This window comes from Phocoena phocoena, chromosome 17, assembly GCF_963924675.1.
Source record: "Phocoena phocoena chromosome 17, mPhoPho1.1, whole genome shotgun sequence".
NCBI classification, from domain to species: Eukaryota; Metazoa; Chordata; class Mammalia; order Artiodactyla; family Phocoenidae; genus Phocoena; species Phocoena phocoena.
Genome location: NC_089235.1, coordinates 77,820,265 through 77,832,498, shown reverse-complemented (window position 1 = coordinate 77,832,498; position 12,234 = coordinate 77,820,265). Strand labels below are relative to the sequence as shown.

The following is a 12,234-nucleotide window of genomic DNA, read 5'->3' as shown; positions in this document are numbered from 1 at the left end:
TCTCGGGAGCAGGCGAACCCCCCTGGGTTGGATGTGGAGGGTGTTAGATGCACATCAGACGTGGCATCTCGGCCAGTGCGAGGGCTTGCCCACCCTCGTCCCAGTGCAGTGCAGCTGGTATTTTTTGAATGTGCACAAAGGGCTGGGATTTGCAACTGTTAGGGATAAACTGCCTAGCCTTAAATATACGGTTTTGGAAGATTTGGAAGCTGAGGTTGCAATCCAGCTTTTGGGAGTTTATTCACGCAACATTTATCGAGAGCTCTACATTGAAGTATTGCGACAGTACTGGAGAGGCAAATGGGGCCCTGGGTACCCCTGTCCTTGGAGAGCTCACAACTCAACTGCAACAGATAGAAAGCAAAGTGATTCTGATCCCGCACGAGAAAAGCATGCCAGAGGGGTTTGCAAGGACAAGAAGAGTCAGAGAAAGTGTGCAAGATACAACCCTTGGTTTGAAGGGCTTTGGTGTGCAAGCACCGTCTGCTTCCTTGCATCGTTGTGGGCATAGGTGGGAGTCACGCGCGCGACCCTCACTCTCCCGGGGCTGGGCTCGGGGAGCTGTCAGTGACGGTTGAGTGTGTTGGGGTTGCCTGTGTGCCGGGCAGGGTTGCCCTAGATGGCTGGGAGTCCTTCAGCTGAGAAAGGCGTGATTTTGTGGATTCCGTGAGGGGTCTCTATAGGGTATATATATATATATATATATATATATATATAGTCAGTATAGGTTAGCCTGTGCCGTGGCAGAGAAATTATCCCTAAAATCTCGGAAAAATTAGCCCTCACTACAACCCAGATTTAAGTCCCACTCACACGGAGTCTGATACCATTTGGGCAGTGAGTTCTCCAGGGTGGCTGACCTCCCTGAGGTTACTCAGTGATCCAGGCCACGTCCACCTGTGGCCTTACAGAGGAAAGGAGAGAGCTGGAGGCCAGCGCACCGCTTCAAGTGGTTTGTCTCCCTCGAGGGACGTGCACTGCTTCCCCTCGCCACCCTCCGGCCTTACCTCCTGCAAAGGGGCTGCGGATGGGGAGGGAGGAGCAGTAAGGGTCCCGCCCACCTTCCAGCCCTTCCCCGACCCTGTCCCTTCAGCCTCAGGCCTCGGGGCTTTTCAGACCCTGAGCCCTGTCTTGCCCAGCTGCTCCCAAGGGAGGTCACAGGTGCTGGGGTTGAAGGGTGTACTGTCTCCTGCTGTCACCAGTTTCCAGTGGCCCCTCTGGCCCCAGTGCAGTGGCCCAGGGGCGTGGCTGCTGCCCGGCGTGCACGTCTTCTCTCCCTGGGATGGTCTGGAGGGGTCGTGTGCAGCCTTCTTCCGCTTTGTCCTGCGAAATTGAGTACTTTTCCTCCCCTCAGTTTATCTGCTGCTTGATTTACTGTCGTTCTAACATCTGATACCTGGTCGTATTTACGCTGAACCCAAGCGAACAGGCAGCTGAAGTATTTTTGTTCCCTTTGGAACCACAGGCATGTGAAACTGTTGAACCTTCCTGCCAGCCTCCGGCCACAGAAGATGAAAAGCTTGCTGGGCCAGAGCGTGTCGACCAAGAGCCCCTTCATCTACTCACCGATCATCGCACACAACCGTGGGGAGGAGCGGAACAGGAAAATAGGTAGGCCGCCCATCCTGGCTTTCTGGCTGTGCTCTGCTGCCCAGCTCCTGGTGGCTCTTCTAGATTTTAAAGCTTGAGACTTGACTGCAGTTCATTCGTGCATGTGTGTATATACCCTCATACAGGTTTATTCAGTTTGCTGCCTTAGCCAGGCCATTGCCTATAGACCTGACTTTTTGATATCTATTTCGTAAAAGGCAGTTTTTGTGGAAGTTCTAGAAACCAGAAGACCTCTGTTATCTGAGACTTATGTAAACTACAGAAGAGAGGTACTAGGAGATTAGGGTGATTTCCCAAGGCCTGGAGTAACTTCTGAATCATCAAAGGAGATTAAAGGTTGACTTACGTTCAGGACCGACTGGGGCATAAGGACCTCGTAGCATTTTCCCCTTTGAACGCTGACAGCGCTTGTTTTGTAGCGCACTAAGGATCGCCACTTCCGAGATGCCTGGTGACTCAGCAAGGGGAGATGAATGGTCTCGGGGTTGACCGGGAGTGGAACACGCGTTCCTGAGAATCTCCAGTGTGCCCCTCTGTGTGCTCGGCTCCCCAGCCACGTCCCAGCCCACGGCCACGCCTCTCCTTCCTCACCGCGGACCCCAGGGCTCCCTCCGTGTCCTTCCCAAAGCCTGGCCGTGCTGCAGGCCTCATTCCTGGCCAGCTTTCCCTTCCTCGGGCCCCTCGCATTTTGAGATCGTGGTGCCTGCAAGTCGCAGTGACAGAGCTAAAGGATTGAGAGGCCCGTCACTGGTTGGGGTTTCAGTAGAAGTCGTGCGAAGCTTTTGCAAGTCAGCGCTCGCTTCTCATTCTGTCCTTTTTCCTCCTTTAACTTCTTAGCCCTGATGTAGGAGAAGGCGTCCTGACCTCATGAGGCCCTTCTTCCCAGGATGCACGTGTCCTGTCACACCCCGTAGCCGGGCGGCGGGCTCTCCTGACAGCGCCAGCCACGCTCTTTCTGCCTTTCCCACTCACCTCCCACCTTTCCACTCGTGCCCCTCGGCTCCAGCCACACGGCTGCTTTCTGTTCTTTGGACGTGCTGTCTCGTTCCAGTCTCAGGGCTCGCTGCGCCTCTGCCTAGAGCTCACCCCCTGCCCACCTCGCTCACTCTGCAGGCCCCGCTCAGAGAGGCCGCCTCTGACCCGCACCTCACAGGCCGCTTCTCCCCACTCTCCCCTCACTGCTGGTTGCCCTTCACAGCACCTAGATGCGTCCCTCTGTTTATGTTCCCGTCCTCCCCATCTCCCCCTGCTAGAACAGTGTGGAGTGAATGAAGGAGTGGGGTGGATGGTGTGACCCCATTTTACAGACAAGGAAGCTGAGATTCAGGATGGGTAACTGACTGCACAGCAGAGCCTTTGCCCCGTACCGTGGAGCTCAAGGCCAAGCACGACGCACATCCCATAACCTTGGTGGAGATTCCTTACATTCGCACCAGCAGGAGAGTTTCTTGGAGTCTATAAAGATCTCATAAAAAACCTCATTCACAAGTATTAAACCACCTGAACACCTTGAAAAATGAGTGTTTCTAAGCTGTTCCCTAAGACAGAGGGCATAGTGAGGGTAGGCGTGCTAGAACGACCCTGTGCTTTCTGGTAATGCTCACCATTTCTTTGATTCAAGTTGTGCTTTGTATAATGCTGTCACATTTTAGCTCAGTTAGTTTTCCTGGTATTTTTGGAGGAAGTAATTTTTACCTCCCTTTTCCAGATGAAGAAGCAAACTCAGAGAAATGAGAAACTCCCAGTTTTTCAGATCAAGTGTGCTGTTCTAACCAGGGCCCTCCAGCTTTCCTTAATGTGTGCAGCATGCCTGGCATGGGCCTCAGTCAATGATAACACACAGCTGCCCACCTCCCGCATCCTCCAGGTCAGCTTTGACAGCAAGGCAGTAATACCCGGGAAGTTGAATATCCTAGCGCTCTGAACCTAGGTCTGCCGCCAGCAGCACCTGGGACTCACCTGTTGAGTTTGGGGAGATCATATGTATGGAACGAGCTGAGACTTCGGAAGGCCTCCCGGAGGCTCAGGAAGCAGAGCTGGCCCAGACGAGCAGGTGGGCTTCTAAGGTGTGGCTCGGAGGGCTCTAGTTAAACAAGAAAATAAAGGAAGAAATATGGGGTGATGCCCTTAAAAAATAGCATCTGATTGTAAATTCTGGTACATTTCTGAAAGCGGAAGCCCTAAGTGTAGCATGCTACAGCCTCGATGTGCGTGCGTGCGCGCGTGCATGTCTCTTGGTTCAGTCCTTCATTGGTTCATTGGTTCCTTCTCTCATCCATCAGTTAACTCCCCGAGTTCCCTGTGTGTGAGGCGTGTGGCAGCCCAGCCCTGTGGGTTCTAACCGTGAGAAGTGCGGGCGTGGTCCTTGCTGTCGTGAGGTGTACGTAGAAGTTAGAGACAAGTGACAGGTAGTAACTAAATATATTTAAAACGACAGGATTTTGAACTTTCTCTGATATTGTTCCATTTGCATCCTGGGAAATGATTTTGTTTTCGCATCCATCACGTAGGCATGGCTGCCCCTATCACTTGTCAGGCATTGTAAGGGTGAAACAAATCAGTGTACACAGGTGTATATCGGAGGTCAGGTACTGCCTCTTAGTCCTCTGACCCCTACCCGCCATTCCCCCTGTGCTGCTTGGGCTGAAGGTTTCCCTGACTTCCCTGCCAGCCGGCTGCCATGAGGGTCTCCCCAGTGGGGGTGAAGGTGCAAGAGGGCAGGGGCCATTCCACTCCCGGGGGTCCCCTGGGTGGTGGCGGTGGCGGTGGTGCAGGGTGACCACAGCTGTGGCAGCCTGGGCTGCGGTGGTGGCAGTGGCAGGGGATGCAGCCCCCTCTCCATGGTCCAGCAAAGGACGAGCAGTAAATGTCTGTGAAAAAGAACGAGTGACCAGCTGCAACTGTTTCCTGGTTGTCAGGGGGGCAGGCCCGCCCCCCGCAGGCCCTCTGTTGTGTGAAGGCAAGTCTTTTTTTTTTTTACATCTTTATTGGAGTATAATTGCTTTACAACGGTGCGTTAGTTTCTGCTTTATAACAAGGTGAATCAGTTATACATATACATATGTTCCCATATCTCTTCCCTCTTGCGTCTCCCTCCCTCCCACCCTCCCTATCCCACCCCTCTAGGTGGTCACAAAGCACTGAGCTGCTTTGACATTCTCATTTCAGTCTGTCGATTTTGAAAGACAGCCTCAGCCTCCCTACTGCTTCTCTGCTCTGGAGAGCATGCTGGGGAGTCTGGGAGCAGGGCAGCTGGCGGGACATCGTGGTTGAGCAGGGAGGCCGGGTCCCAGGCCCGCTCCAGTGCATGCTGGTGAGCAGTGCACGTCTGCCAGCGTGGGTGCCTCCTTTGATCTCTTTGGAGGTGTGGTGGTGGGGGGGCTTGTTCCAGTCCGAGTCTCACTGTTTCTCGATGGTGGGCAGGTCACTTTCTGGGCCCCTTTTCCCCTGGGTGGACCTGGACCTGTCATTACAGAGTTAATGAGGCTCGTCTCTTGGACCTCCTAGGAGTCTCTGGCTGGTCTTTTTGGATCTCGTTAGGGAAGATGATAAGCTTTCTCCCCTAAAGGACATTTTAGGAAACTTTCACCCATTTTGTTTAGAGAAACTTCCAGAGACGAGTTGGGGGACTGGAAGAGTGAGACTCCTTCTCAGAACCAGCTGCATGATTTGTGGGGCCCCCTTGTTCAAACGTCATGAGGAAATTGGAGACAGAGACAACGTTAAGCAGAATGTGGCCCCCGAGCCTGGCACAGTGTGGCTGCAGGGTCCCTGCCCTCGCAGCTGGCCCTTCCTCTTGATTTTCTTCCTCTCTGATCTTCAGAAACCTCTGAGGCTTCCTTGTATGAAAAGAACGCCCTGCATCTGCTGCAGAGGGCTTCCACCATATCCAGCGATTCTCATGACCGTGTGATGCTGCAAGTGTTGTGTTCCCAACTTACAGATGAGAACATTACGACTGAGAGATTGTAAAGTCCTGCCCTAGGTCACGTAGCTAGTAAGGACAGAGCTCAGGCTGTGTCCATGGTTTGTGACTCAAAGCCCAGGGACCTTTTCCTAAAATACAGCTCCTCATAACAGTGAGAAGGAAGCACCTGTTCATCTGGGCTGAGGATAAATCCAGTGGATGATGCAAGATTTCTGGGGATATAACAGAAACTTCAGCCAAAATGCATGTTATTTGTTGCAGACCCACGGGTACGGACATGTAATTGATATTCTGTGGCTTCTAATATCTTTTCAGCAACAGGCTCATCAGCGAGGACCTGCCTGGAGGTTTGAAGAATCGCATGTCTCTAACCTAGGATCCCAGTCTCTATAAACGAATCTTATCATTGGGGGAGTTATCACAGCAAGGGGCACAGAATATTAGAGAAGAGGAAACCCTTGAGGGCAGTTCCTGAGACGACCGTTTTCCACGCTATCTTGGAATAATTTATCAGTCTTTCCATCTGTGTGTTGCTAGCATCTCTGTCGTCCGAGTTAGCCTCCACGCCGAGGTGATGGCTGTACACGTCCTGAGCATAATTTGTGCCAGGACTTGGTGGTGGAGCCGGGCTTCTCGCCCGGGTCGACAGCTGCCCCGGAGGAGGCTTGGTGGCCTGGCCAGGCCGGAGCTGTCAGATGGCCTTGGGCTGCCGCCGGGCCTCCCTGGGCTGCAGTTGTGCCGTCTACAGAGACCGGGCGCCAGAAGCTCACTAGGGGGATTCTTCTGAGGGTCAAGTGAGATAATGTTCTTGAAGTATCCAGCAGCCTTTCCCACAAGGCTCTGAGCAGCGCTGTGTGCACTGTCCAAGGTGCTGGGGATGCCGTGAGAAATCAGGAGTGTCACCTGCCAGATGGGTCCAGCCAGTGTGGTGGAAAGAGAGGAGCTTGTCAACAAAAGCCACCGAAAGATGTTGTTTGTCCACGGCTAAGAACACACGTGGGGGCCGTGCAATACAGTGTGCAGAGGGCCCGATACAGAGGGCGTTTCATAGCCTTCAGTGCTGTTCCTTCCTGTGGTTTCTGGGACAAAATATCGAGGAAGGGGCCCCACCGTGTGCTTTTTTTTTTGTTTTTGTTTTTGTTTTTTGCAGTACGTGGGCCTCTCCCTGCTTTGGCCTCTCCCGTTGCGGAGCACAGGCTCCGGATGCACAGGCTCAGCAGCCATGGCTCACGGGCCCAGCTGCTCCGCGGCATGTGGGATCTTCCTGGACCGGAGCACGAACCTGTGTCCCCTGCATCGGCAGGCGGACTCTCAACCACTGCGCCACCAGGGAAGCCCCCACCGTGTGCTTTGACACACTAAGGCTTAGGAAGGAGATGATCTCCTCTCAGACAAATAACTATTCCTGTAATCAGGGATTTATCTTAGGTTTACCTTTAGTGACTAGGACTGCAAGTATAAACGATTCCTTTCAGAACCCCAGGAAAATGAATTTTGAAATGCTGGTTATTTGACCGTGGGAGAGAAGACAAACAGTTCCTTCGTCATCAGGCATAGCAAGCTGTTAAAACAAATGACATTTTCATCGGCAGTGAGGAAGGGCTGGGGTGCTGGCCGCTGAGGCAGTGATGGGCTCAGTGATGCTGCTGAGGATGGGGGTGGGAGCACCGTGTCTCAGCAGAAGGACTTCTGTGACCCCTCCCTCCCGTGGAGGTTCCCAGCCTGAGGCTGGGTGAAGAGAGGTGGGTTTCTGGAGCCAACGGGGGGAGAGCAGCAGCCTGGGAGCAGCAGAGGCTTTGGGGCCAGGCACACAGGAGTTGGACTCGGCTGCCTCATTCATTAGGGCCGTCGATGGTGGATGGTTCAGTGTTCCTTGTTGGCGAACGAGGGTGAAATGTGCTCTGCTGACTGCTTCACCGTACTGTCGAGAGGCTCAAATGGGCGCCTGCTTGTGCAAAGCATCTTGAAAACTAACTCACCTGGTGGGCTCCTTCTTCATTGCATGCAATTTCAGGATGCCATAGGTTTGGTGCAACCTGTCTTAGTCTCTGTGCAGGGGACCTGGTGTGAAGTGTCTGGGAAAAATGGTGTCTTTATGAAAGCCTGTGAAAGCTGAATAATTCGAGTCAGTAAATCTTAGTGTCTACTGTAGAAAAAACCCTTTAACCACCACTGTCCAGTCTAGATACTTCTCTGAGTTCAAAGACCTGGGCTTGAATCCCTGCTGCCCCACTTACTGGCTGTCTGATTCCCAGCACATTTATTAACCTCTTTGGACCTTGAGTACCTGCCTTGTAACAGTGGGATTGTAATATCTACCTCACCAGGTCATTATGAGGAGTAAGAGACAGCCTTCCAAGGGCTGGACAGTACCTCCTGCCCAACACGTGTTACTTGGTTCTGAAGCCCCTTCCAGTTTGCCTAATGAAGAATCTTAAGGGGAGGAGAGGGCAGTGCAGTGGGGATGGGGACCTTATTACTTTTCTTTTGTGTGTAACAGGTGACCACCAATTTAGTGGCTTAAAGAACACAAGTTTATTTTCTCACTGTTACTGTCACGAGTCCAGCATGTGTTAGCTAGGTCCTCTGCTCAGAGTCTTGCAGGCTGAAATCCAGGTGTCAGGTGGGGCTGTGTTCTCATCTGGAGGCTCGACTGGGAAGGATCTGTTTCCAGGCTCCCTCAGGTTCTTCATCCATTCCTTGTGGTTGTAGGACTGACGTCTCTGTTCTCTTGCTGGCTGTCAGCCGGACCACTTTCAGCTCATAGCAGCCGTTCTTGGGTCCTGGCCACATGGCCTCCTCCGTACATCCTCTCATGCTTTGAATCTTTTCACTCAGGATGGGTATGTTCCCTTCCAAGTGCTCACCTGAGTAGGCCAGGCTCTCCTAGGATAATCTCCCATTGATTAAGTCAGAGCCTACTGCTTAGGGGCCTTCATCAGACATGGAAGCCCCCTTCCCCTTTGTTATATAACATAGCCTATCGTCATCTCCACACCCAGGGGTAGAGGATGACACAGCATGTGGACCAGGGGCCGGGAGTCTTGGGGGTCATCTCAGAATTCTGCCTCCCATAGGTGTTGGACTGCAGCTGACCTGGGAGTGGACAGGGAGGAGAAGCCACCGTCTTCTCTCACAAACTTAGGGAGGGGAAAGAGAAACCACGCTATGTGCCACTTAAAATTGACTACAGTGCCATCTTCCTAAGTACCAGCCTCTGGGCCCGCAAAGGTCCGTGTGACGTATGGCTCTACACCAAGAATAGTGCTGTCTGGATTGATTCCAGTTTCGTGCAGCTGCGTTTGGCACTGAGGGAGGGAGGCATCAGTCACAAGGCATCCAAGTGGCAGGGATGATGTGCTTTGCATTGGAGAAAGGTAGCGGTAAAATAGCTTTAAACTGTGTATCTCAGGATGATCGCAATGCCCACTGCTTCACTGGAAAAAAAATTGCCAGACAGTAATCTGAAACCATGTGAAACGTGCAGAAACACCAGCTAAAACGTGGACTCTTCTGTGTGTGTGTATTTCTAGATTTCCAGTGGGTTCAAGGAGATGTGTGTGAAGTTCAGCTGATGGTATATAACCCAATGCCATTTGAACTCCGAGTTGAAAACATGGTATGTATCATGAATCATTTGACCCTTTTGGGCTAAACATCAACTTACCATTAAAATAAATTTTTAACTTAATATTTCAGGCATACTGCCTACAATCTATGTCTGTTTTTTTTTTTTTTTTGCGGTACGCGGGCCTCTCACTGTTGTGGTCTCTCCCGTTGCGGAGCACAGGCTCTGGATGCGCAGGCTCAGCGGCCGTGGCTAACAGGCCCAGCCGCACCGTAGCATGTGGGATCCTCCCGGACCGGAGCACGAACCCATGACCCCTACATCGGCAGGCGGACTCTCAACCACTGCGCCACCAGGGAAACCCTATGTCTGTTTTTAATATTTGTTTTGCCAAAGATTATAATCTTCTTGTGAGTGAAGACTACATCTTGACCTTCCCATGTCTTTAGTGCTTGGTACGCAGTGAGATGTGTGAGTCAACGAACAAAGGCATCTCGGATTTGAACACACACAGAGCTTAGTTGATTGCATATAAGATTTGAAATAATTATATTGAAATTTACATGAGATTAGCAAGGTTACAAACCCTGTATTGAGCCCACCACTCAATATCACTGTTACTGCACTGCTACAAGGTGATAAGATGATCAAGGCCTAAGGGAAGAGCGAGCTCTTTATTCGGAAGAGAATAAACGGCTACACTGCTAATACGAAGTTTCCCTTGGGTTTGAAATCTGATGTTCTCTTTCTGTGTTTGTGTGCGGCGTTAGAGGCTCACTTTTTGCACTGCTGTCCATTGGAACTGCTCCCCTAATTCTGCAGTGAGCGGGAAGGAGATTCATATGGCTCACCAAGCTAGACCTAGTGTTTCCAGAGCGGAGCCCTCTGCCATCGGGTGGATTCCAGTCCTCAAGTCTTCTCTATGTTTACTATTGTATAGAACCACTTTGTAAATTTTCGGCATTGTGTGAAGGATGGTGCTGAGCTGGGCGATGCCTTCCTTTGGGGTTTTATGACTCATCTTCAGGGTGGGAGGTGGGCTGTCGGTACAGGTGTCCTGCTGAGGGCCTGTGCCACGCGTCAGGCCTGGCCCCTGCCGTGACCTTGGTCAGAGCCGTGGTGGGGTGCATGAGGGGCTGCAGGAGCCGCGTGGAGAGTTAGGGGAGGCCCCACTGAGGACACAGGGTGAGTGGGAGCTCAGAGGCAGACTGGGAGTTATTGAAGATGATGTTTAGGCCTCCGGCATGAGACATGGTTTTTCCCAAATCTGTTGGAGCTCTTAGAAATTCAGCTGAATATTAAGCTTACCACCCTGAGGTCACTCCAAGAATGACCTGTAGGGATGAGTGTTCCCTCCTCTCCGGTTGCACAAGAATGTGCCAACCTTAGGGTTTAGCTCTTGGTCAGGCCCTTTAGTGACTTTCTGTCTCTTGGCCTAAACCAGGAATAATAGTTGTTTAGAGAATTTCCCCCAAAGTGGTTAAAGTATCATTTGCCTGCTATTCTTTCTTATACATATTTTTAGTCTTAAAAAGAAGCTTTCATTTACATCTGGCTGAAAAGTAATATGTGCTTTTTATAAAAAATGAGGAGGAACAAAGAATAAAATAAGTTACCTCTAGGAGATAGCCCACAACTCATGTTCAGAATTTAAAAATTAAATGATGGAATATTTCAAGCGTATGAAATGTTACAGGGAATAATAAGCCCTCGTATATCCACCATTCACATTTAGCAAATGCTCACAGTTGGCCGTATTTGCTTTAGCTATTTTAAAAAGAAATCAAATGCCAATACATTTTGCCTGGAGACAATAGCCATCTAATTGGTTTCTCTGCTTCCATTCTTGGCCACTACATCTGTTTCACACATGGTTAGATCATTTCATGCTTTTGCTCAGACTCTGGGCGCAGGTGTGCTCATTGTTATTGGAGAGCCTTTGCTTCTGGGTACTTTCTGTAGACAGGGTTAGGAAAAGTCTGCGTGCACGCACACATAGACACGTGCTTACACACGTACCTACATGCATACATCTGCACGTGTGTGTACATACATATACATGTGCCCTTAGACATGCATATACACAATACAAGTACAGACTTCACACATTCTGACTTCACAGCCATCCCTCCAATTCTAGTCCGTCTCCGTAGGGTCCTTCTCGCCTTCCTCCATTCTACATCCGCGTCCTTCCCTCCAGTGTGAGAACCTGGGCTCACAGCAACATTAGCACGCTTCTCATCTGCTTGCTCCTGGGATAGACCTAAAAGAGTTTCAGGACTGCTTCGACCATAGCACTGCGGAAAACAACCCCCCTGGGAAGAATCCAGGATCCCTCCTACATTTAGGTCTTCTTTAATGTATCTTAGCCATCTTCTGTAGATTTCAGCGCGGGAATCTCACAGACCACTCATTAGACTGATTCCAAGATAGGGGATGTTTTTGGTCTCTTGTTAACGGTATTTGTAATATTATATTTTCTAATATGTTTTGTTTAGTGCTAGATTATAGAAATACTTTTGCCTTTTTAATACTGACTTTGTTACTTGGCTAAGTGCCCTTGTTCAGTTTTCCTCGTAGGTTCCACAGTTTTTGTGTGTGTGAATAATTGTTTTCATGCCGTTTCTTTCTTCTCTTGGCTGTTGTGCTGGATGGGGCCTCTGTTACAGTGTTGAGGAGAAGGTCCTGAGTGCGGAGAGGTCCTGCAATCACGGGGAAGCTCCTGGAGGCCAGGGAGCCTGTCTTGTTTGCCGTCAAGCATAGGGCCGGGTGCTTAGTGAGATGAACTGATAATTCACAGATGCACTGGTGGAAGGATATTAACTGATGATCTATTTCCACACTTCATGTTTTTCATTTTGTTTCTAAATAAAATATTTTATGTTTTCTTTTCATTTACATTCCAACTTGGTAAAACAAGAAAGCAGAACAAATATTAAAAATATATCAAGCGGGGCTAATATTAAAGATGGAATTGTTGTTCAAGCACCCACAGTGCTGTCCACTTTGAGATTGTTTTGTGTTCATCGCACTTTGAGGACATCTCTACAATTCCCTGTGGACTTTTATAAGAGCCGCTAATGAGGCTTTTCCTTCTGAGAGTCCCGGGGGTCTCCTGTGGGCGAGG

At 50.5% G+C, this 12,234-nt stretch overlaps 1 protein-coding gene across 5 annotated transcripts in view; it reads left to right on the top strand.

Annotated features, from left to right (window-relative positions):
- Nucleotides 1–12,234, top strand: part of TRAPPC9 (trafficking protein particle complex subunit 9) — a 514,113-nt gene that overhangs the window by 116,763 nt on the left and 385,116 nt on the right. For all 5 annotated transcript variants that reach the window (XM_065895753.1, XM_065895755.1, XM_065895754.1 and 2 more), the window contains 2 exons: nt 1,466–1,611; nt 9,073–9,158. In XM_065895753.1, the coding sequence (XP_065751825.1) occupies nt 1,466–1,611; nt 9,073–9,158 (232 nt within the window). The remainder of the gene's footprint in view (nt 1–1,465; nt 1,612–9,072; nt 9,159–12,234) is intronic.